The sequence below is a fragment of the Oncorhynchus kisutch genome, linkage group LG6 (genome assembly GCF_002021735.2).
Source record: "Oncorhynchus kisutch isolate 150728-3 linkage group LG6, Okis_V2, whole genome shotgun sequence".
NCBI classification, from domain to species: Eukaryota; Metazoa; Chordata; class Actinopteri; order Salmoniformes; family Salmonidae; genus Oncorhynchus; species Oncorhynchus kisutch.
The window spans coordinates 48245466-48270833 of NC_034179.2; the positions used below are offsets into that span (position 1 = coordinate 48245466).

The following is a 25368-nucleotide window of genomic DNA, read 5'->3' on the forward strand; positions in this document are numbered from 1 at the left end:
CCTCAGGCTCCTCTCAGCCATCACCTCCTCGTTAGCAGCCTGTAGCTGTTTTCGGGAGTGTAACGATGCCGTTTCTTGGGCAGTTGTTGGGCTTTTCCAGTCAAAATACAGTTTTTCAAAAAAATTGTGTGTTCATGCAACATCATTTATTAAGATAGGAAATGGAAGTGCCATAGGAAATGGACTCACAAATGTGGATATCATTTCCATATAATCCAACATAAAGTTATTGCATATTTCATGGTGTAACATCTGCTTCCAACTCACACTTTCCAGCTCACAAACACATAGCTACCCTGAACGCAGCTCACTCTACAGATCCCAATCACCGGAATTCTGATCACATCTGTAGGTCATTTACACACACTATTTAGTTCAGTTCCTTGCACTCCATCATTGTGAGGTATTGTTTGTTTTTGTTACATGGTTAATTCGGAGCGCTGATAATTTTTTCGTATTAGCCCTCCTGTGTATCATAGTTTTTGGCCATCCTCACCTACGATGCCTTTTTGCCTATTCCCTGCCTGTACCTTAGGAAATCATGATAGGAAATCAGATTGGCAATCAACCTCTTGCCTGTACTGTTACCTGTTTGGTCTCCCTGTGTATGACCTTCTGCCTGTCCCTGGACCCAGCTACCTGCCTCCTCCTGTGGTCCTTTACTAATAAACACCTGCGCTTGAAACCAGTCTGTCTCCCATTGTATTCATTACACATGGAAGTTCGTGTTACAACTGTTGTTAGTTGTTATACTTCTTTTTAATATTAATATTGTTGCTTTATACAGTCATTTACTAACTTTAAGTAGTTACAATGATTTGTCTTGTGCTAATGGAAGTTATAATATTAACCCTAATCATTATCATGCTTTGTTCATTAACATTATATAAAGTAACATTATATTCCTTCATCTCGCTCTTTGAACAGAATCACAATCCATCCCCTCTCAAAATAAAGTTCCCTACTTTGTGTAACTCATATTGAGTTTGAGTTTGAGTTTATTTTTATTTTTACAGGGACAGTGCACATTAATCAACATTTCAGTAAAAGTGCCGGTTTTAGCCAACCGGCTAATTTTCAACCGCAGTCCCTGGGCAGGTTATTAAAAACAATTACAATATAGACAATAGCAACATAGAACAAGCAAGACATAGCATACAGACAGAGCAACATAGGACAAGCAAGACGTAGCATACAGACAGAGCAGCATAAAACAAAAAGCAGCAAGACAAAATTCATAAAAGCAACAAAGTGTTTCCACACCTCACAAGCTACAGACAACATGGAGTGGCAACACACAGCTAGGGACCATGTTCACAAATCTGATTGACCTTTAGCCATGTCTTCAAGCATTTTGTGAAAGTGTGATATGTGGTGCAGTTATGTGTGTCTGATGGCAGTGTATTCCAGACATGGGAAGCTCTCACAGAGAATGCAGATTTACTAAAGGTGCTTTTCCTTAGGGGAACTATACAGTCACCTCTCATGGCAGACCTTGTGGATCTGCTGCCATATGTCTGGGTTTTCTGTTTAACAAAAATATTGAGTGGAGGGGGAGCCAGGCCATTGAGGATCTTGAATACAAGACATGCGTCGGTGTATTGCACAAGATTTTCCCAACTCAAGAGCTCATGCTTTCTAAGGATGTGACAATGATGATGGCTATTGGGCTTCCTATCAAGCACTTTGAGAGCCTGTTTGTAGACAGACTGAATAGGTTTTAATGTTGTACAGCAAGCTTGGGCCCAACTAGTCAAGCAGTATGTTAAGTGGGGGAGTATCATAGATTTGAAGTACAGTTTTGCTACCTCTGTAGTCAAACAATTTCGTATAAATCGGAAATTAGCTAGGTTGAATTTGGTTATTTGAATTACCTTTTTCACATGCTTTTTAAAAGAGAGGTTGGAATCAAGTATGATGCCAAGGTACTTAAAATCGGATACCACCTGGAGCTTCTCCCCTGACACAGACATCTGGCTCAGTAGCATCTGTTGCCCTCTTTGTGAAGAACATGCAAACAGTTTTTTTCACATTGAGATGCAAACACGAGTCAAACAAACACGATATTAAATGTTATTTATTTAGCAATACATTATCAAATGGTGAGAGTAAATTTGATTACATCTGAGTTCATCAATAGTTAATTCAATCAATAGTTAATTTTTTTGTGTCATCACTGAGAGCCATCATGACTCTCAAAAGCTGTGACAGCCGCAATTTACTTAACGCCATTGCGTTCTTTAATCATTGCCAGGTCAGAGTCCAAACAGTACCAGACGATAGGCAGTCTTTATAGTCAGGCAGGAGTTAGAAACCAGATCTGTGTCCAAACATATTACAAGGGGATAGGCAGGCTGGTAGTCAGAACAGACAGAGTGGTCAGGCAGGCGAGTTCGGAGTCAGGACAGGCAAGGGTCAAAACCAGGAGGACTAGAAACAAACAGAAACTGGGAAAAATAGGAGCAAGGAAAAACGCTGGTTGACTTGGCAAACAAGACGAACTGGCACAGAGAGACGGGAAACGCAGGGATATATACACCCGGGGATAATAAGCAACACCTGGAGGGGTTGGAGACAATCACAAGGACAGGTGAACTAGGTCAGGGTGTGACAGTGAGCAAAACTTCTACAACCATGTTAATCCTTCAACCCTAAAAGTCACAAAATGGTTCTGAAATATGTACTTCATACAAGTCAAACAACTCTTGTCAAGACTAAATTAATCAAAGAACTCCTTCCTAATCTACAGCTGTAGAACTGCCCTCCAGTGAAGTTAACATAACATGGCCGACAACAAGAAAACGATCCCATGCATGCTCTGGGTGGTCCTTTAACATAGATCAAAGCTAGAGCAACATGAGACATTACTCATGTATATTTGGCCACAGAAGTTCTCTCTTTTCAAAAAGCATTTGTCTTCCCTCTAATGATGAGAGATCTCCGTCTCTGACTAACAGGGTTGTCTGGATTGTCTATGGGTGCCTCCCAAATGGCTCCTTATTCCCTATAGTGCACTTCTTTTGACTAGAGCCTTATGGACCAAAGGGAATAGGGTGCCATTTTGGACACAGACTTTGTAATGTCCCAAACCCCTGATAACAAGATCCTTCTAACTAGGCAGGGGATGTTAGTGACTGAGCGACCATTAGGCCTTCAGATCCCCATTACAACCCATGAAGGAATAGGCATGGTGCTACCTTGTCATTTAGGTACTACTCAATGTTAATCCCAGTGGTAACAACTGATTACTCAGGGTTTCAACCTCACAGCTTAAGGCCTTGAAAGCTGGTGCTGGTTGATGAGTAGTTCTAGTGGGCGGAGGCTGTTGGGAAGGCTTTTGCGAAAACATACTTATATCCATAGAGAGCATGGAAGGTGGAGTCCATGGCAAGTGGTTAAAAACTGTGGTCAGACATGAGAAACCACAGGAATTAGAGTTGCATTTATGCATTCAAATTTAATACTTTTGATAAACTTTCCAGGGATTTCTCAAAAACACAATTTTCTACTCTTGCAGGAGTTTGAGATTACCATTGTGTATTGTGTACAACATTGGAATACAAGTCAGAGCCTATCACAAAGCTTCAAGATTCAAAAGTAGGGCACCAAAATACACAATATCAATATTGCAAGAGAGGCAAGTTTCACAACTCCCTATCCAGTATCCATATTGACCAACACACTCACAGAATAGCTGTGAGTTAGAGCAGAGTGGAGAAGCAAGGTAAAATTATGTCAGCGGTGGGATCTCCTGACAGTAATCCAATGTGATTGACAAAACTGACCATTTAGTGCAACCCAACGGTAAATGAATGGCAATGTGACCCAATTGTTGTTTAGAGAGTGTGGTTTGGTTGAAAGAACGTTGTGTAAATGGCAGTCCTTGACCTTTTGTGGGAGTGCAAACGGAATCAGTCCAGGTCTGGTTTCTCAGACTTTCAGAATGATCAAAAAAGATAGCAGATTTACAGGTAATGTAACAGATCTCGTCCTCCTCTTCTGAGGAGGAGTAGCGAGAAGGATCGGAGGACCAATGTGCAGCGTGGTAAGTGTCCATAATGTTTAATCAAACACAACAGAACACTGGAACAAAACAATAAACGTGAATAAACGAAACAGCCCCATGTGGTCACAAACACTGACACGGAAGACATACACCCACAACTCAGAAGTGAAACCAGGCTACCTAAGTATGATTCTCAATCAGGGACAACGATTGACAGCTGCCTCTGATTGAGAACCATACTAGGCCGAACACAGAAATCCCAAATTATAGAAAAACGAACATAGACAACCCACCCAACTCACGCCCTGACCATACTAAAACAAAGACATAACAAAGGAACTAAGGTCAGAACGTGGCAGGTAAATCATAATCATAATAAGTTAGGATTTAACTTTCATAATGTTTTGTCATTGTTTTTGTGGAGCGAGGGTCAAAGCAAACGTGCTCTTCATGTCAACAACATCATTTTCCATCATCTGTTTCCACATAGTGAAAAACATTTACACATTGTTTTTTCAAGAGTGGTTTTGCCTTGATACTATGTGGGTAGGAAAGTTGCAGAATGTGAACAAAAATGTAAACGCAACTTGCAACAATTTCAAAGATTTTACTGAGTTACAGTTCATATAAGGAAAGTGGTCAATTGAATTTTTTTCATTTGGCCCTAATCTATGGATTTCATTTGACTCCAGTCAGTGTACAATGTGACCACCATTTGCCTCATGCAGCGCGACGCATCTCCTTCGCATTGAGCTTATCAGGCTGTTGATTGTGGCCTGTGGAATGTTGTCCCACTCCTGGATATTAGTGGGTATGCCATCTGTGAATACGCATAAAATTGTTAAATTACGAGCCTAGTTGGTTTAGCCATGGAAAAAGTCAGCAACCTTCCCGCTAACCATGATTGGCTGAGATAATGAGTGGGCTGGACATGCCAAAGATGAGTTTGGATCGGTCTGCCATATAGTACGCTTCTGTGTATTTGAGCTGGAAAGTATGTCTAGGTAATCCTGTCTAATGCGTATTTTAGAAAAATGTATTGCAGAGTAAAACTGCATAAGTGTGGCTCTCCACCTTCTGGAGAACCGAGTTTTGAAATCAATGGAATTCAAGTAGGATAGCTAAGGAGATGGAGAAAACACCTGTCTCTGGATTACATCTTCAAACTATGAGCAACCATGGCATACGACAGGAGATGCGTCCATCCATGATGTATACGGTAAGATAGTCTAGCTAGCTACATTTTCAGATATTGGTTAGCTATCTGCAGATTCATACAGGGTAGTAATGTCATGAGTTGTGATTCTGGTTCATTGTTTAGCTGGCTAGCTACATGTCTTAACAAAAGACTCCACTATACAAGTATCCATTTCAATAGAATGTCACTACGACAACTGTTGATAGACGCTGGATAGCTATACAGATTCATGCAGGGTAGTAATGTCATAAGTTTTGATTATGGTTCATTGTTTAGCTAACTAGCTACATGTCTTAACAAAAGACTCCACTATACAAGTATCCATTTCAATAGAATGTCACTACGACAACTGTTGATAGACGCTGGATAGCTATACAGATTCATGCAGGGTAGTAATGTCATAAGTTTTGATTATGGTTCATTGTTTAGCTAACTAGCTACATGTCTTAACAAAAGACTCCACTATACAAGTAACCATTTTGGGTGCATTCTTAAATTCGGTCTGGCCATCTACTCCGATTTCAGAGCACTCTCGTCTGAGAGTACCAGAGCGTAGAATAACTGTTGAATTTACAAATGCACAACACCTGTTGAATATGGTCATGTCAGTAAACGTTGACAAAAAAGCATCATTAAATTGTTGCCAGCAGCACAGTTACAGTCACCAACGCTCTAGATAACATGAAAACAGCCTAACCATCTCTGCTAGGGTGAGTAAAATGGTAAGAGTTTGGGTGGGGACTGAAGCTTGAGAGGGTGTGAACGATGCTGAATGGGTGTAGACAAAGAAGAGCTCTCCAGTAGGTATCAAACTATTCAAAGTCCATTTTCTCAAAAGTGAGGATACAAGTTTATCAGCTTTCAAAGCAGAATTAACTTTCCATGATTTCTCAAATGTAGTGAATGATATACCATGTTGTAGCTTTGTGTCTCTGTTTTTATCCAATGTAAAAAATAAATAAAACATTTTTTTTGCTACATACCACCGAATCAAGGTGGTCGGTCACACATGAAGTGATGGCTTGGCGGATGAATGGTACAACAATGGGCCTCAGGATCTCGTCACTGTATCTTTGTGCATTCAAATTGCCATCGATAAAATGCAATTGTGTTCATTGTCCGTGGCTTTTGCCTGCCCATATCATATCCCCACCTCCACAATGGGGTACTCTGTTCACAACGTTAACATTAGCAAACTGCTTTCCCACACAACGACATCTGTCCAGTACAGTTGAAACCGGGATTCATCTGTGAAGAGCACACTTCTCAAGCATGCCAGTGGCCATCAAAGCTGGGCATTTTCCCACTGAAGTTGGTTACGACGCCATACTACAGTCAGATCAAGACCCTGGTGAGGACGACGAGGATGCAAATGGGCATCCCTGAGACGGTTTCTGAAAGTTTGTGCAGAAATTCGTCGGTTGTACAAACCTGCAGTTTCATCAGTTGTCTGGGTGGCTGGTCTCAGACACAAAATTTGAGAAAAATAAACTATTTTTGCATATGGAAAATTTCTAGGATATTTTATTTCAGTTCATCAAACATGGGAACAAACATGTACATATTCCGTTTATATTTGTGTTCAGTATACTTGACCTAGAAACTATGTCTGAACCATACTGGTAACCCAACACTGTGTGTGTGTGTGTGTGTGTGTGTGTGTGTGTGTGTGTGTGTGTGTGTGTGTGTGTGTGTGGACATGGACTCACCAGCACGCGGTCTCCCACTCGAAGGTCCTTATCCCCGCCTTTCTTGACCGAGCCGCTGTCGGACATGTTGGAACCTGACTCGTTACCCGTCTTCACTGAACTGTTGAGCATGCCTTCCCTGAGTGGCATAACCACGCGCTGACCAGCGGGCGAAGCCCCGTTGACGCCATGGAGCGTCAGGTTCTGAGCCGTCAGGGAATCAGCAGAGTGGCCTTCGCTCCCTTCGCCCACCGGTTGCCTGGTGAGCTTGGAGGGGCGTGTGAAGATGCCCTGGTGTGGCTGGCACTCAAAGTAGCGCACGCCGCCCACAGAGCCGTCATTTTTGCCCAACAGGTCGTTGAGGACCACCCCAGCCCACTGTCCCGGGGCGAACTGGGTCTCGCCCAGGTAGGCGATGACGCCCGGTTTGACCCCGTTGACCCAGACACGTTCGCCAACTACGTAGTCCCCCAGGACATCGTCCCCCACCTCGGATGTTTTGGAGCACGACTTCTCCGAGGCATTGCTGCTGGGGAGTGGGGAGGTCTGCTTGTGTGGGGAGTCTATGGAGGTAGAGAGAGAGAGTATGAGATCATGTTGGCTACAATCATGGAATTCCTATTTACATTCATTACTATTGTAGACAGAGTATAAGTTACAATCAGATAATTCCTATATTCATTCAAATAGACATTGATCTACAGTATGGCTTTAATTACAATGATGAAGAGCAGTGCATGCCATAGGAACAAAAGTGCTGAAGAGGGGAGAGAAAAGGCGATACATACAGGTCTACAAACAAATAATGTGAAAAATAATCAACTAAACAATGTAGCTTGTCTATTGGATTAATATATTGTGATGTATGCAGGTTACAGTCCAGTTTTCTCATGCATGGACACAAACTGCTGAAATAAGGAATTCAGTCATAATACAAATGTAGAAGATCTATAATAGTGATGCGTGGGTTTGACGGGTTTAGGGTCATGAAATATTGAATGGATGAAGAGCGGGTGGGTGGCGGGCACGTTGAATAAAGAGAACACAATGCATTCAAAATCCAGTCACTCAAGCATCTACTTATCCAATTTCGTCATATCACATCACAAAACGGCGTTTATGCGAGGTTAGCCATTACTCTACTTCCTAATGAAAACTGTGTCTGTGAGATTATCTCTCATGTAATGATGACTTGACCGGTGGTTTGCTGTTTGACACATGATGTTTTAGATGAGCACTATCCATTCTGGTGAGAGAGACACAAGCTGTTAACTGTAGCAAGGAAGCTACGCTGTGTGTGTGTGTGTGTGTGTGTGTGTGTGTGTGTGTGTGTGGTTGGTGCCAGGACTGTCTCTCTGAAACACAAACAGTGGGGGAGGGGGCCCAATTGCTGTTTTTATGCCTCAATTGCTCCCATATGTTGTGAGACGGATAGACTTGGTTGCAAAATGGGTACTACATTGAACAAAATAATGTGGGTTTTAGCATGATAATTCAGTTTTGAAACTTAATGGGGTCTTACAATGGCATTTATGAAGGTACAGTGCCTTCAGAAAGTATTAACATACTTCCTTGACATTTTCCACATTTTGTTGTGTTATTGCCTGAATTTAAAGTTATTACATTTCAATTTTGTGTTACTGGCCTACACACAATACCCCATAATGTCAAAGTGGAATTTATGTTTAATACATTTTTACCAATTAATAAATCTGAAATGTTTTAAGTAAATAAGTATTCAACCCCTTTGTTATGGCAAGCCTAAATAAGTTCAGGAGTAAAAATGTGCTTAACAAGTCACATAATAAGTTGCATGGACATAATAGTGCAATAATAATGTTTAACGTGACTTTGAATGACTACCTCATCTCTGTACCCCACACATATGATTAGCTGTAAGGTCCCTCAGTCGAGATGTGTACTTCAAACACAGATTCAACCACAAAGACCAGGGAGGGTTTCCAATGCATCTATTGGTACATGGGTAAAACATTTTAAAGCAGACTTTGAAATTCCCTTTGAGCATGGTGAAAATATTAATTACACTTTGGATTGTGTATCAATACACGGAGTCACTACAAAGATACAGGTGTCCTTCCTAACTCAGCTGCCGGAGAGGAAGGACACTGCTCAAAAAACAGTTACTATGATAGAAAATGGGGGATGGACCAACATTTTAGTTACTTCACAATACTAACCTAAATATTCCAAAACATGCATCCTGTTTGCAATAAGGCACTAAAGTAAAACTGCAAAACATTATGCAAAGAAATTCACTTTATGTCCTGAATACAAAATGTTTTGATAGTGGCATATCCAACACAACACATCACTGAGTACCACTTCATATTTTCAAGCATGGTGGTGGCTGCATCATGTTATGGGTATGCTTGTCATCGGCAAGGACTAGGGAGTAAAAAAAAACACAAAAAAACTAAACAGAATAAAGCCAAGCACAGGCACATCCTAGAGAAAAACCTTGTTCAATCTGCTTTCCAACAGACACTGGGAGACAAATTCACCTTTCAGCAAGACAATAACCTAAAACACAAGGCTAAATATACACTGAAGTTGCTTACAAAGACAACATTGAATGTTTCTGAGTGGCCTAGTTACAGTTTGGACTTAAATTGGCTTGAAAATCTATGGCAATACTTGAAAATGGCTGTCTAACAATGATCAACAACCAAGTTGACAGATCTTGAAGAGTTAAAAAATAATAATGTGCAAATATTGTACAACCCAGGTGTGAAAAGCTCTTAAGAGACTGACACAGAAAGACTCACAGCTGTAATCGCTGCCATAGGTGATTCTAACATGTATTGACTCAGGGGGTTGAATACTTATGTCATCAAGATATATTAGTTTTTTTTCTTTTCTTTTTTACAATGTTTCTTCCACTTTGACATTAGAGTGTTTTGTCAAATGTGGAAAAAGTCAAGGGGTGTGAATACTTTCTGAAGGCACTGTAGTGTATGTTCCCCCGCAGGAATGTAACATTCACCACTTAGAATGCATTTTGTTTCGTACAATGTGTTTTACGTTAATTCATTAGAAATCTATACACTGTAATTGCATGAATGAAGAGTGAGTATAACGTAAATCTTGATGGGTTACAGAATACAATAATGTCGTACATTAAACAAAACAAAATCAAACAATGTCATTAAGGCAACTGTATTTTGATGCCAACACAAAATACACACTTTTAAGTGTAATCGGTGTCAATCATAAGTGTAATGGGTGTTTCAGCAGGTACCTAAGTAGGAAAAACGTCAGTATCTAGCTTGTGTGGAGATTCAAGCAGCACTGATAAACTCTAGTCTTTCTTGACAAAGACTAGAATATGCTGGATGAAACTCTGTCTACGTCCCAAATGGCAACCTATTCCCTATGTAGTGCAGTGCTACTTTTGACAAGGACCCATAGGGTCTGGTCAAAAGTAGTGCACTATTTTGAGAATTTGGAGCCATTTGGGACACTGCCCCTGCTTCCAACAGCTACTCTTTCTGGCCATAACTAATGTGTGTTTGAAAAGGCCTATTAAATCTGAACTTCCACTATATTTGGGACTCTTATAGAAAAGGGCATAGCCTATGATTTTCAGTTGCTAGTGTACATTAAAAAGTCATTTTAACCCCAAATAAAGTGATTTATAATGACATGATGAAAGTCACTTGTACCCTTCATATTTCAAGTTATTATACCTCCAAAACAGATACTTTTTTTTCCAAACAAAGCTTTGCACATCGGCCACATGACAATGAGGACAATGTCCTGTGAGGTCATGTGTGTTGTGCTTGCGTAGGTAATGTGTGTGTACTATGCAGTATGTTTGTGTTGGTGTGTATGTGTGTATGTGTGAAGTAATAAAGTGTGTGCAGTAGCAGGTGCTGTATGTAATATCATGTGCAGTAGCAGGGGGTATGGGTGTGTGAGCATGCTCCTGCTTGCGCATGTTGTGTGTATCACATGTGTGAGCTTTGTCAACACCATGGCCCTGTGCCACATCACTGGGCCAACACAGAGAAGAACCCTACCCACCCCCTTCTCCCTCTACAAGTCCCACCAGACAAACAAGAAAAAAGACAGGCGCAGTGCTAGTCCAAGTGGCTGGGTTGCCGGGGCAACGGCAGATCGAGGGGAAAATGAGGCGGGCAGGAGGAAGAGCAAGAACACAGGCCTCACTTTCACTATTGTGCCTAGCCACCTCCCACCACCATCTGAATCCAACTATTCAAACCAGCCCTACACAATCACCCCACCACAACTCCTTAGAACACCCCCTCCCTCTCCCTCCCTCACACTCACTCTCTCCTTGCTCTTTCCCTCTCTCTCTCTCTGCCTCTTTCTCTTCATCTCTCTCTTTCTCTCTCTCTGAGAACTGAAAGCTTTCAGAGAGACTTAAGTCCAATAAGTGAAGTTGAACATTTCTTTGGCTTCCCTAATAATAAACTGATGTTTATTCCTCATAAAAATACTATAGCTAATGTGTAGCATTCACGATTGTGGGGCTGATTTTAAGGACAGTGAGAGAAGGAGAGACTAGGACTATGCTTTTAGGGGCGATACCTAAACACCTTTCTCTCTGTTATGATTCTTTGTGTCGACAGTTACAAGGACATGACCTCCAAAGATAGAACCATTGGGAGCAGTTATGAGGTAATACCATGTAAGCTTTTATGAGATCGACAAAATATTTTTAGCAGGGTTGGGTCATTCCATTTCAATTCAGTCAATTTCAAGGAAATTCTCCGAAATGCTTCTCTATAACCAAGATTCCATCCTGTAAAGTACACGTTGGATGTAAAATGTCACGACATGCATGTTGGAAAGAGCAAATTTGTCTGTAAACATTCCAAATGTCGACAAAACAAAATACACTAGACAATTAGGGATCTTTTTGTTTCTGTTAAATATATTATGCAAGAAATGGAGGTGGAAATGCCTTCATGTGCAAATATTTATAGTATAACCATCATATTGAAGTAAACTTGGAGTGGCACAATGATATGTTGTGTGGTCCTTCCACTACGACTCGGGAAAGCATGCAGTAAAATAAGTAATGATGAACTTGAAAGGGTGGTGAAAGTGCAAGGTTATGAGCTTGATGCTGCTTTCCAATAAATATTGAGGGTCTTATTCTGGTGACATGATGATAGATGCTTGGCTGCCATTTGACAAATAAAAATAAATCTCGCTCTTATCCATAATCTCATCATGTAGGTATCCTACCCGCACTGTATCTGCGAGTTGTTGGCTAGACAGCACTTGCCAAGACCAGAGTGGGCACAAATTTCGCTATGTAATGTTTTTTTTGTTGCTGACAAAACCTGCAGTAGAGGTGAACATGCGATGGAAACCCATTTAATTTGTATTTTTTATATGTAGGTGGCAATTTAAACGCCACAGTTATTTTTATGTTCACTATGTTATCACACACAGCCTTTTATCTGCAACAAGTTAATTTGTTGGAAACACATGTCTGGTGGGAAAATGAGCATATAGTTTTTATGCAGATTAGAATAGAATATTCATATAAAAAGCTGTCACAAATTGGATGGAAACCTAGCTTTTGAGAAAAATGTTGAATTGGAATTTACTTCCTGAATTGACTGAATTTAAATTGAATTTAACACAACCCAGATGTGTTGTCCCTAATACAGTTGAAGTCTGAAGTTTACATACAGTACACTTAGGTTGGCGTCATTAAAACTTGTTTTTCAACCACTCCACAAATTTCTTGTTAACAAAATAGTTTTGGCAAGTCGTTTAGGACATCTACTTTGTGCATTTTTCCAAAAATTGTTTACAGACAGATTATTTCACTTATAATTTACTGTATCACAATTACAGTGGGTCAGAAGTTTACATACACTAAGTTGACTGCGCCTTTAATAAACAGCTTGGAATATTCCAGAAAATGATGTCATGGCTTTAGAAGCTTCTGATAGGCTAATTGACATAATTTGAGTCAATTGGAGGTGTACTTGTGGATGTATTTCAAGGCCTACCTTCAAACTCAGTGCCTCTTTGCTTGACAACAGTGGGAAAATCAAAAGAAATCAGCCAAGATCTCAGAAAAAGGTTGTAGACCTCCACAAGTCTGGTCTATCCTTGGAAGCAATTTCCAAACGCCTGAAGGTACCACGTTCATCTGTACAAACAATAGTATGCAATTATAAACACCATGGGACCACGCAGCAGTCATACTGCTCTGGAAGGAGATCTGCTCTGTCTACTAGAGATTAACGTACTTTGGTGTGAAAAGTGCCAATCAATTCCAGAACAGCAAAGGACCTTGTGAAGATGCTGGAGGAAACAGGTACAAAAGTATCTTTATCTACAGTAAAATTAGTCCTATATCGACATAACCTGAAAGGCCACTCAGCAAGGAAGAAGCCACTGCTCCAAAACCGGCATAAAAAAGCCAGACTACGGTTTGCAATTGCACATGGGGACAAATATTGTACTTTTTGGAGAAATGTCCTCTGGCCTGATGAAACAAAAATAGAACTGTTTGGCCATAATCACAATCGTTATGTTTGGAGGAAAAAGGGGGAGGCTTGCAAGCTGAAGAACACCATCCCAACCATGAAGCACGGGGGTGGCAGCATCATATTGTGTGGGTGCGTTGCTGCAGGAGGGACCGGTGCACTTCACAAAATAGATGGCTTCATGAGGTAGGAAAATTATGTGGATATATTGAAGCAACATCTCAAGACATCAGTCAGGAAGTTAAAGCTTGGTCGCAAATGGGTCTTCCAAATGGACAATGACCCCAAGCATACTTCCAAAGTTGTGGCAAAATGGCTTAAGGACAACAAAGTCAAGGTATTGGAGTGGCCATCACAAAGCCCTGACCTCAATCCTATAGAACATTTGTGGGCAGAACTGAAAAAGCATGTGTGAGCAAGGAGGCCTACAAACCTGACTCAGTTACACCAGCTCTGTCATGAGGAATGGGCCAAAATTCACCCAACATATTGTGGGAAGCTTGTGGAAGGCTATCTGAACTGTTTGACCCAAGTTAAACAATTTAAAGGCAATGCTACAAAATACTAATTGAGTGTATGTAAACTTCTGACCCACTGGGAATGTGATGAAAGAAATAAAAGCTGAAATAGATCATTAACTATACTATTATTCTGACATTTCACATTTCTGACACTTAAAATAAAGTAGTGATCCTAACTGACCTAAGACAGGGAATTTTTACTAGGATTAAATGTCACGAATTGTGAAACTGAGTTTAAATGTATTTGGCTAAGGTGTATGTGAACTTCCGACTTCAACTGTATGTTGGTGCACCATTATATATAATCACAATATATTTCTAAATGGAAAAAGCAGCCTTTTGGTATTGAAATCCAAGGAGGATGAACATAGGGACAGGACAACAAGAGGACATTATCTAGGCCTGCCTACTTATTATCAAATCAATTGGACCTCAAAGGGAAGAGTATGTAATGTATTATATCACCAATCAACGACAGAAAAAATGGCAATGATCTTGAACTAAAAAGGAAATTAGAGCAGGGCTATTAGTACACAAATGGAAATTTGATGACCAAACAGCTATTCACACAATAGCCCTAACCTTATTCTCTGTGTGCACTGCAGGCAGGCAGTTGATGAACACTGATGTGGGAAAGGATGACAGTCAGTTAGTAGGATTAGGTAAATTACTATGACTACCAGCTGTTCCTGAAATGACCCTGATCTAGAAAAATATTACAGAGACTTAAGTTTGGATTTTTTTTGCTGTGGAGCCATGGTTCCGGGTGTTGAAAACTGTCTTAAAGATAAATCGGTGACATTGCGGCCTATGTAGCTGTTGTAGATGTTATAATGTTGGCTTATGGATGCATGCGTAAGGGGGCCTCCTCCGTAAGGGGGCTTGAGAAATGGGGACATTCAATAAATAAGATAATTCAGTGGCATTGTTTTGTTCGTTCTGGTAACTGAGAGGGACTTGAAGTAGGCCGATATACTAAGTCCTACCTCTACCGATTAAATATACTTCCTTTTTACATAAATAAAGAATTGTTAATATTGCTTACAAGATATATTCATATTGTGTTACAAAACTGTGCATGGAGAGAGGCATTTTACCAACATTCAATAACGAAGATAATTCACACGACTTTGTGAATTTGGATAATTGAGAAGGAATTCAAATAACACTATTAGTAATTTGAAACAATGTTAGTCCTATATCCCTTAAAATAACTATTTATTGATAGGTAATTATGCATCATCTATTGGTAGTTATACTTACAACATACACTACTTACACTGCACTGCAAAATAGTCATTTTGAAGGAGGAACAAAAAATTTATAAAAAACATATGCATTGTCAAAGGCATTACTGCTATGCATGATTCTCCTTTACCCACGACTGTACTTCCTGTGTTTTTCTCTTTCCTTTCCTTTGCTCACAACATTCCACCGTCAACTTAAACCATGACACGGCTGCCTCTGATTGAACTCAGGCTACAGGCTAATGCAAATAACAAGACAGCAGAAGCAGCCCAGACTCCCCCAGACAGTGTTTGGCCTCCTGTAGGCTAATATCAGCCGAGTGCAGCTCGGAGGCAGAGTCTAGCTGTAATTTTGCAGAAAGCTGCGCCAGTGTTACATACGCATCTGTGGTGTTAGGGTCACAGGTTAGCGTTTTTCGTCATGACTCTTGTTCTGGAGGCAGTTCTGCAGAGTGGTCAGTAGCTCACACAGCCACAAAGTCCATAAAATCTAACTGTAAACCTAACCCTAACCTTAACCACATTGCTAACCCTAACCTTAAAATAAGACTAAAAAGCTTCTTTTTTTTAAACAGCTAATTTTTACAACATAGCAAATTTTGACTTTACAGCTGGCCTATTTAAGGATAAATTGCTCAGTTCTGCCCAGGACAAGACTCATGACAATAAACAACATCCTGCCTAGGGTCTGGGCTTGTTATGTGATCTAAAACCGTGAATAACGTAAGTGTCATATTTCTGTTGGCTTTGCACACTGTCAACACCTGGGTAGATGGAGGTTTTGGATTTGTCATGGTGGTAGACAAATATGGTTTAGTACTAAGATGTCATCTCCGTGAATCACAACAAAGTCACCTACAACAGTTATTCTCAACCTGGGGTGCCAATACCCCTAAGGGTACCTGGCATATCCACAAGGGGTACTTGAGAAGACTCATAAGAACACAGGCCTAATGATCAGTTGCACATGAAGGGGTACTTCAGACAAAGGAAAATGTGATTGGGACTACAGTAACCAAAAAAACATGTTAAACTCTGACCTAAAGCATAATACTGTACCTAGTGCCCTGATTTTTTTCTGACAACATGAGCTGACCAGAAAAAACTCAGGGCCCTGACAACAAACAAACAATTACAACAATCAAGGAATCGCTGATCACTTCCAATGATGAAATGCCACAATGATTGATATGCTAACTAGGGCGACAGGTTAACCTAGTGGTTAGAGTGTTGGACTAGTTACTGAAAGGTTGCAAGTTCAAATCCCTGAGCTGACATGGTACAAATCTGTCGTTCTGCCCCTGAACAGGCAGTTAACCCACTGTTCCTAGGCTGTCATTGAAAATAAGAATTTGTTCTTAACTGACTTGCCTAGTAAAATAAATAACTAAGCAATAGGAAATCCGCTCTCTTCCTGAAAGTCTCAAGGTCTTGAAGTGTGAAGAAGTGACTTACTGTCTTTATGGCCCACAGTGCCGGAAGCAGATCCCCCAGCAGAGGTTCGTCCCACGGGGCCAGGGGAGTGCTTTGGGCCCCTGCCAGGGATCTTCAGTCCACTGGACTTCAGCATGTTCATCATGTACAGGGGAGATGTGCAGGGATGAGAAAGTCCCTATCAAGGCTTTCGGTTCGAGGCACTAGGAATCGGAATGGTGGCAATCTCTCTCCATTTTAGCTGTGGAGATGAGTGGAAGCATCAAAGTGTATTAGTGACGACGCTAGCATTATCCATCTGTAAAGGACAATTTGGTTCATAGAAACATTACAGGAACGTTCTGTGCTAGCTGGGTTTCTTGTTGAGAACTCCAGCCATTTAAAAACTTAAGCCATGTCAAGGTGTAGCAAGTATAGCCTATACTGTACTACTGTAAAGGCCTACACATTTAAATAACTGAGTGGGTCCTTTTCAATTTGATAAAAAATTAACTATAGATAAGAAAACAATAGGCTCTATTTCTGATTTGGGTTATTAATCATCGTTGTTGATTCTCCTGAACTCTGGTCAATGGGCCTTAGTAAGTTAAATGTATAGTTTCAAGTGTGTTGTTGGTGAATTAATGCACAGGGACTTAGATGTGTTCACTTTCACAAGAAGAGCTTTCTGTTTTGCCTCAATGCTAAAATGTGTATTTCAAGAATATTCACTGACAGAAAAAGAGACATTTGGTCTTGTTTTTGGTTGTGCATTCATTCCAAATGAGTATACTAGGGCTATTTATAGAATTGTGGTTATAATAGTAGTTATTAGACTTCTGTTAGGGTTAGGGTGGCCTTATGCCAGTGCCATAGCATCACATGTCTTTGAGAGGACTTCATTGCACTCTAGGCCCTGCCCACACACTCTGAGATCTGATCAGCTGTATTCCCAATTGCATGCATGGCCTACAAGACAACATCTCTCCAACCATAATATGCAATTCATGACAGCGTTACATCACTGTTCTAGCACCACGTCGCACTTATGCAGGTTTCGAGATAAGACGACTGACAAAATGCAAAGATGCTTTTACAGTATCATCAGCACCATTCAGTCGACTCATGTATCAACATCATTTCATAGGTTATTTTATGCAATAGTCCTGTATATGCTTTCAGAATATTTCCTCTGGGCAGTTTTATGACAGCTCTGCTAGGGGGCTATATTCTTGACAATACAAAGTAGCAACTTTGTAGCCTATATACACTACATGACCAAAAGTCATGCTCGTCAAGCATCTCATTCCAAAATCACGGGCATTAATATGGAGTTAGTCCCCCTTTGCTGCTATAACAGATTCCACTCTTCTGAGAAAGCTATCCACTAGATGTTGGAACATTGCTGCGGGGATTTGCTTCCATTAAGTCACAAGAGCATTAGTGAGGTCGGGCACTGACGTTGGGCGATTAGGCCTGGCTCGCAGTCCCAATTCATCACAATGGTGTTTGATGGAGTTGAGGTCAGGGCTCTGTGCAGGCCAGTCAAATTCTTCCAAAATGATCTCGACAAACCATTTCTGTATAGACTTCGCTTTGTGCATGGGGGCATTGTCATGCTGAAACAGGAACGGGCCTTGCCCAAACTTTTGCCACAAAGTTCGAAGCACAGAATCATCTAGAATGTCATTGTATGCTGTAGCATTAAGATTTCCCATTACTGAAACTAAGGGGCCTAGCCCGAACCATGAAAAACAGCCTCAGACCTTTATTCCCTCCTCTACCAAACTTTACAGTTGGCACTATGCATTCGGGCAGGTAGCGTGCTCCTGGCATCCGCCAAAACCAGATTCGTCCGTCGGGCTGCCATATGGCGAAGTGTGATTACCATATGGTGAAGTGTGATCCTGAGAACGCGTTTCCACTGCTCCAGAGTCTAATGGTGGCGAGCTTTACACCACTGCAGCCAACACTTGGCATTGCACATGGTGATCTTAGGCTTGTGTGCGGCTGCTCAGCCATGTAAACTAATTTCATGAAGCTCCCGAATGACAGTTCTTGTGCTGACGTTGCTTCCAGAGGCAGTTTGGAACTCGGTAGTGAGTGTTGTAACTGGGGATAGACTATTTTTACCCGCAACATGCTTCAGCGCTTGTCATTCCATTCTGTGAGCTGGTGTGGCCTACCACTTTGTGCTGACCGTTTCCACTTCACAATAACAGCACAGTTGACCGGGGAAGATCTAGCAGAAATTTGATGAACTGACTTGTCGGAAAGGTGGCATCCTATGACGGTGCCACGTTGAAAGCCACTAGAGATGGTCACCTCGCTTTGCGTTCTTAGGAAACTATGCAGTATTTTGTTTTTTTTATGAATTATTTCTTACACTGTTACTCCAGGAAATCTTAAGTCTTATTACATACAGCCGGGAAGAACTATTGGATAGAAGAGCAACGTCAACTTACCAACATTACAACCAGGAAAATTATTTCCCCGAAGCGGATCCTCTGTTTGGACCACCATCCAGGACAATGGATCGGATCCCAGTAGACGACCCAAAACAACAGCGCCACAAAAGGGGCAGACGGAGTGGTCTTCTTTTCAGGCTCCGTAGACGGGCACATCCCTCACCGCTCCCGAGTATACTACTCGCCAATGTCCAGTCTTTTGACAACAAGGTAGACGAAATTCGAGCAAGGGTTGCCTTCCAGAGAGACATCAGAGATTGTAACATTCTCTGTTTCACGGAAACAATGCTCACTCGGGATACGTTATCAGAGTCGGTACAGCCACCCGGTTTCTTCACGCATCGCGCCGACAGAAACAAACATCTCTCTGGTAAGAAGAAGGGCAGGGGTGTATGCCTTATGATTAACGAGTTGTGGTGTGATCATAACAACATACAGTTACTCAAGTCCTTTTGTTCACCTGACCTAGAGTTCCTTATAAACAAATGCCGATCACATTATCTACCAAGAAAATTCTCTTAGATTATAATCACAAGCATGTATATCCCCCCAAGCAGACACCTCGACGGCCCTGAAAGATCTTCATTGGACTCTATGTAAACTGGAAACCACATATCCTGAGGCTGCATTTATTGTAGCTGGGGATTTGAACAAGGCTAATCTGAAAACAAGGCTCCCTAAATTTCATCAGCATATCGAATGCGCGACCCGGGCTGGCAAAATTCTGGATCATTGCTACTCTAACTTCCGCAACGCATACAAAGCTTTCCCTCGCCTTCCTTTTGGCAAATCTGACCATGACTCCATTTTGTTGCTCCCAGCATATAGACAGAAACTAAAACAGGAAACGCCCGTCTGTTCAATGCTGGTCCTACCAATTTGACTCCATGCTTCAAGATTGCTTCGATCACGTGGACTGGGATATGTTCCCAGATAGCATCAGACAACAACATTGATGTATACGCTGATTCGGTGAGCAAGTGCATCGGTGATGTTGTACCCAAGGTGACAATTAAAACCTTTCCCAACCAGAAACCGTGGATTGATGGCAGCATTCGCGCAAAAGTGAAAGCGCAAACCACTGCTTTTAATCATGGCAAGGTGACCGGAAACATGACCGAATACAAACAGTGTAGCTATTCTCTCTGCATGGCAATCAAACAAGCTAAGCGTCAGTATAGGGACAAAGTAGAGTCGCAATTCAGCGGCTCAGACACGAGACGTATGTGGCAGGGTCTACAGTCAATCACGGATTACAAAAAGAAAACTAGCCCTGTCAAGGACACCGACGTCTTGCTCCCAGACAAACTAAAAATCTTCTTTGCTCGCTTTGAGGACAATACAGTGCCACAGACACGGCCCGCTACCAAACCCTGCGGGCTCTCCTTCACCGCAGCCAACATGAATAAAACATTTTAACGTGTTAACCCTCGCAAGGCTGCTGGCCCAAACGGCATCCCTAGCCTCTACCTCAGAGCATGCGCAGACCAGCTGGCTGGTGTGTTCACGGACATATTCAATCAATCCCTATCCCAGTCTGTTGTTCCCACATGCTTCAAGATAGGCCACCATTGTTCCTGTTCCCAAGAAACTAAGGTAACTGAGATAAACGACTATCGCCCGTAGCACTCACTTCCGTCATCATGAAGTGCTTTGAGAAACTAGTTAAGGATCACATCACCTCCACCCTACCCGACACCCTAGACCCACTCCAATTTGCTTACCACCCGCAGTAAGTCCACAGACGATGCAATCACACTGCACACTGCCCTAACCCATCTGGACAAGAGGTATACCTACGTAAGAATGCTGTTCATCGATTACAGCTCAGCATTTAACACCATAGTACCCTCCAAACTCGTCATTAAGCTCGAGACGCTGGGTCTCAACCCCACCCTGTGCAACTGGGTCCTGGACTTTCTGACGGGACGCCCCCAGGTGGTGAGGGTAGAAAACAACATCTCCACCCCGCTGATCCTCAACACTGGGGCCCCACAAGGGTGCATTCTCAGCCCTCTCCTGTACTCCCTGTTCACCCATGACTGCGTGGCCATGCACACCTCCTACTAAATCATCAAGTTTGCAGACGACACTACAGTGGTAGGCTTGATTACCAACAACAACGAGACAGCCTACATGGGGGAGGTGAGGGCCCTCGGAGTGTGGTGTCAGGAAAATAACCTCACACTCAACGTCAACAAAACAAAGGAGATTATTGTGGACTTCAGGAAACAGCAGAGGGAGCACCCCCCTATCCACATCGACGGGACAGTAGTGGATAAGGTGGAAAGTTTTAAGTTCCTCGGCGTACACATCACGGACTAACTGAAATGGTCCACCCACACAGACAGCGTGGTGGAGAAGGCACAACAGCGCCTCTTCAACCTCATGAGGCTGAAGACATTTGGCTTGTCACCAAAAACACTCACAAACTTTTACAGATGCACAATCGAAAGAATCCTGTCGGGCTGTATCACCGCCTGGAACGGCAACTGCTCCATTGTTGTCCTCTTCAAGGACAATAACTACCCTAGTCACTGCCTGTTCACCCCACTATCATCCAAAAGGCGAGGTCAGTACAGGTGCATCAAAGCTGGGACCGAGAGACTGAAAACCAGCTTCTGTCTCAAGGCCATCAGACTGTTAAACAGCCATCACTAATATTGAGTAGCTGCTTCCAACATACTGACTCAAATCTCTAGCCACTTTAATAATAAAAAATTGGATGTAACAAATGCATCACTAGTCACTTTAAACAATGCAACTTTATATAATGTTTACATACCCTACATGACTCATCTCATATGTATATACTGTACTCTATACCATCTACTGCTTCTTGCCTATGCCGTTCGGCCATCGCTCATCCATATATTTATATGTACATAATCTTAGTCATTCCTTTAGACTTGTGTGTATAAGGTAGTTGTTGTGAAATTGTTAGATTACTTGTTAGATATTACTGCATGGTCGGAACTGGAAGCACAAGCATTTCGCAACACTCGCATTAACATCTGCTAACCATGTGTATGTGACCAATACAATTTGATTTGAGCGCTTCAATAAGGCCATTCTACTACCAATGTTTATATATGGAGATTGCATGGCTGTGTGCTTGTTTTTATACACCTGACAGCAAGAGTGTGACTGAAATAGCCGAATCCACTCATTTGAAGGGGTGTCCACATACTTTTGTGTATATATATATATATATATATATATATATATATATATATATATATATATATATATATATATATATGACAGTGCAGTAGGGCTAAGCTTGGCTACAATATTACAATTTGATGTTCTAAGCATCAAGGACCATTAGGCTATTGAGTGACATTGTCTTTGCTAAGATTGTTGGTTACATTGTTTACACAATTATATTGCGAATTGATATTTCTGTGATAGGGAAAAAGAATGCGCATCCAATCACATACAACCTATTGACCTATTGTTATACCAACTACAGCGTGGTGTGCATTTCTACTTCAACTCAACAAATCCCGATAAATATGCATGAAAGAAACGCTTACCTTTAAATGTACAATTTACGCATAGACGTATTTGTTTTTCCTAGAGGAGAGGGGTGCGCTGATCGGTTGATTTATCAGAAGGTTGCCACTCCCTATACACCAACACAGGGATGCACAAAAAATATGGATGCTGAGCTGGAGCTGAAAGGGAGAGTGTGATAGGATGCGAGCCGCATTTGGCTATTTCATGCGACTGAGATGCCGGTTTAATTTCAAAATGCGACTTTCAGGAACAAAATGAGATTGTTTTCTCATAGCAAACAGAAACAACAACGTAACTATATGCCAAGTCCTCGGTCTCCCTTCTTGTTTGCGGTTTTGTTGTGCAACGCAGCATCAGCAACTCGCATTCAATCATGCAGCTTCGATCCCCGTCCACGACTATTAAAGGCGCTGTATGGTCAACCTATAGTCTGCATTGGTCGTGCAGCGTTTACGGTACGGTGATAGCCTCTACAGAAGTCATGGCATTCATGGTTCTTGCGCTTCGCGGAGCAGCGCAGAGATGTCAAGGAAGTGAGTTTGTGTTTATACAGGACCTCCCGGTAAGTGATACCGTCCACCAATCATGTAAATACGGAGCTATACGGAGCCCTACACATTGTTACACAATATGAGAGGCACACCGTGATGCGGAACAGAGCTCAAATTGGCCTCCGCAAGTGCGTCACACCATCCATACGGCGCATCCGAACACATTTTCGGATCAAGCATAAATTGACTCTTAAAAACGTTGACCAGTACGCAGCCAGTCGCACATGTGGCGTACTGAACACAGAAGGTGAGGAGGTTTTCAATGTTTCGCTTGGGGGCGTAATGGATTTTCGGCCTCTTTTATCGCCTCTGTAGCCTCCCCCTTCGCTAGCTCAACCAAACAAAGAGCTAAGGAAGTGGACGCTGTTGCTGAGAGAGTTGTGAATAGAAGAATGCCAACAATGTTGTGGCGGGCTTGGAAGGCATTCGTAAATAGTTGCATATTTTGTATATTTAAGGTGTAGGAGAAAGTAGTATTGACTATAATAATTTATCCTGATTACTCTTTGGTCCAGCTGTTCAACTTGCTTACAGGAATTTCTGTGCACCTGGTGCTGAATCACTGGGAAATTGTTATCCTTCCTGAAAGTTCATTAAATTAGATCCCACTTTGCAATAGGCTATAGCACTGTCCCTAATACGATTTACAATAATTACAATATACTTTTTTTTGCAACTTACACTTAAGGGTTCCCAAATATACATACAATTGAGATAATGAACTGACAATATAATAACATTGGAATTGCACTGCCTACTGTTATAATGCCATACAGGCTAAATACACAGACCTGTATAAGGGAAACTTATTGAAAAGAAAGTCTACTGGATATTTTTAAGTGACAACTATAAGTAGCCTTGCCCTATTTTATATTTTGCAATATTTATGGTAAAAGAAAAGTATATTAAGCAGAGACATTTCAACAACTCTCAATCAGTTACACCTATAAATGAATGTGATTTAGTGCCCTTGTGATTAGTGTGGGCTCTCGAGTGGTGCCATGGTCTAAGGCACTGCATCTCAGTGCAAGAGGCGGCACTACAGTCCCTGGTTTGAATCCAGGCTGAATCATATCCGGTCGTGATTGGGAGTCCCATAGGGCGGCGCACAATTGGCCCAGCATCGTCCGGTTTGGCCGGGGTCGGCCGCCATTGTAAATAAGCATTTGTAAATAAGCATTTGTTCTTAACTGACTTGCCTAGTTAAATAAAGATTAAATAAAAAATAAAGTTAAATGTGCACTGGTCCATCATCAATACCCTTTGAAGCACTCAACAATCATCACTTCAAACACGCCGTGACCATAGAGCTTTTTATGTCTCTATTTTGGTTTGGTCAGGGTGTGATTTGGGTGGGCATTCTATGTTCATTTTTCTATGTTTTGTATTTCTTTGTTTTGTCCGGGTATGGTTCTCAATCAGGGACAGCTGCCTATCGTTGTCTCTGATTGGGAACCCTACTTAGGTAGCCCTTTTCCCACCTGTCTTTGTGGGTAGTTGTCTTTGTTTGTTGGCACTATACCCTTTAGCTTCACGGGTGGTTTTTGGATTGTTTGTTTTTGTCGGCGTCATAATAATAAAAGGAATATGTACGCTCACCATGCTGCACCTTGGTCCTCTTCTTTCAACGGCCGTGCCATCTCAATGGCTGTGGCACAACATTGATAAATTGAGGCAATTTGTCAGTGTCTAAACTATATTGTGGCCCTGAGTGTCAAGGATGAGATTAGCCTATTACATGCTTATATAAAAATTCTAATTTCCAATAGGGTGTGATGCAATGGGTGGCGAAAGATCTTGTTGACGTGATGTCTCATGGTTAGTAATGTTTAGTCAACAAATTAACATAGACTTAGTGGTGGTAAATGATGAGTTGTGAATGTAGCAGGTCAAATGGGTAGATTAGGTAAATTGAGCTAAATCCATATTAAAATCCATACCATAGATTGTGTAGACCCCCCTATACATGCATGATGAAAAATCTGAAGGTCTTTCTAATTGTAAACATTGAAATAATTCCACATTAGATGACTCTTGCGGTATGAAAATGTCTCACTAACTTAGGTCCCTGTACTGAGTGTAAAAAAGTTGATATATATATATATCTGAATAAAAAAAGCTTATGGGCAGAAAATATACAATTACATTTTCTCATTCCTAAAGCTGCATTATTGATATAAACAATTCAAAATGAATGTAACATCCAGATCACAGGTTTACAGAAGTGGAAAGTGGATAACCTATTCATAGTTGGTTG

At 41.5% G+C, this 25368-nt stretch overlaps 1 protein-coding gene across 1 annotated transcript in view; it reads right to left on the reverse strand.

Moving 5' to 3' along the window:
- The window catches only part of LOC116374407 (CAP-Gly domain-containing linker protein 2-like), a 40766-nt gene extending 16063 nt beyond the window's left edge, over nucleotides 1-24703 (reverse strand). The window contains exons 1-3 of the mRNA XM_031826830.1: nucleotides 22578-24703; nucleotides 16613-16832; nucleotides 6914-7455 (exon numbers count right to left, since the gene is read on the reverse strand). Of these exons, the coding sequence (XP_031682690.1) occupies nucleotides 6914-7455; nucleotides 16613-16736 (666 nt within the window). The 5' untranslated portion in view covers nucleotides 16737-16832; nucleotides 22578-24703. The remainder of the gene's footprint in view (nucleotides 1-6913; nucleotides 7456-16612; nucleotides 16833-22577) is intronic.
- Between the last annotated feature and the right edge of the window lie 665 nt (nucleotides 24704-25368).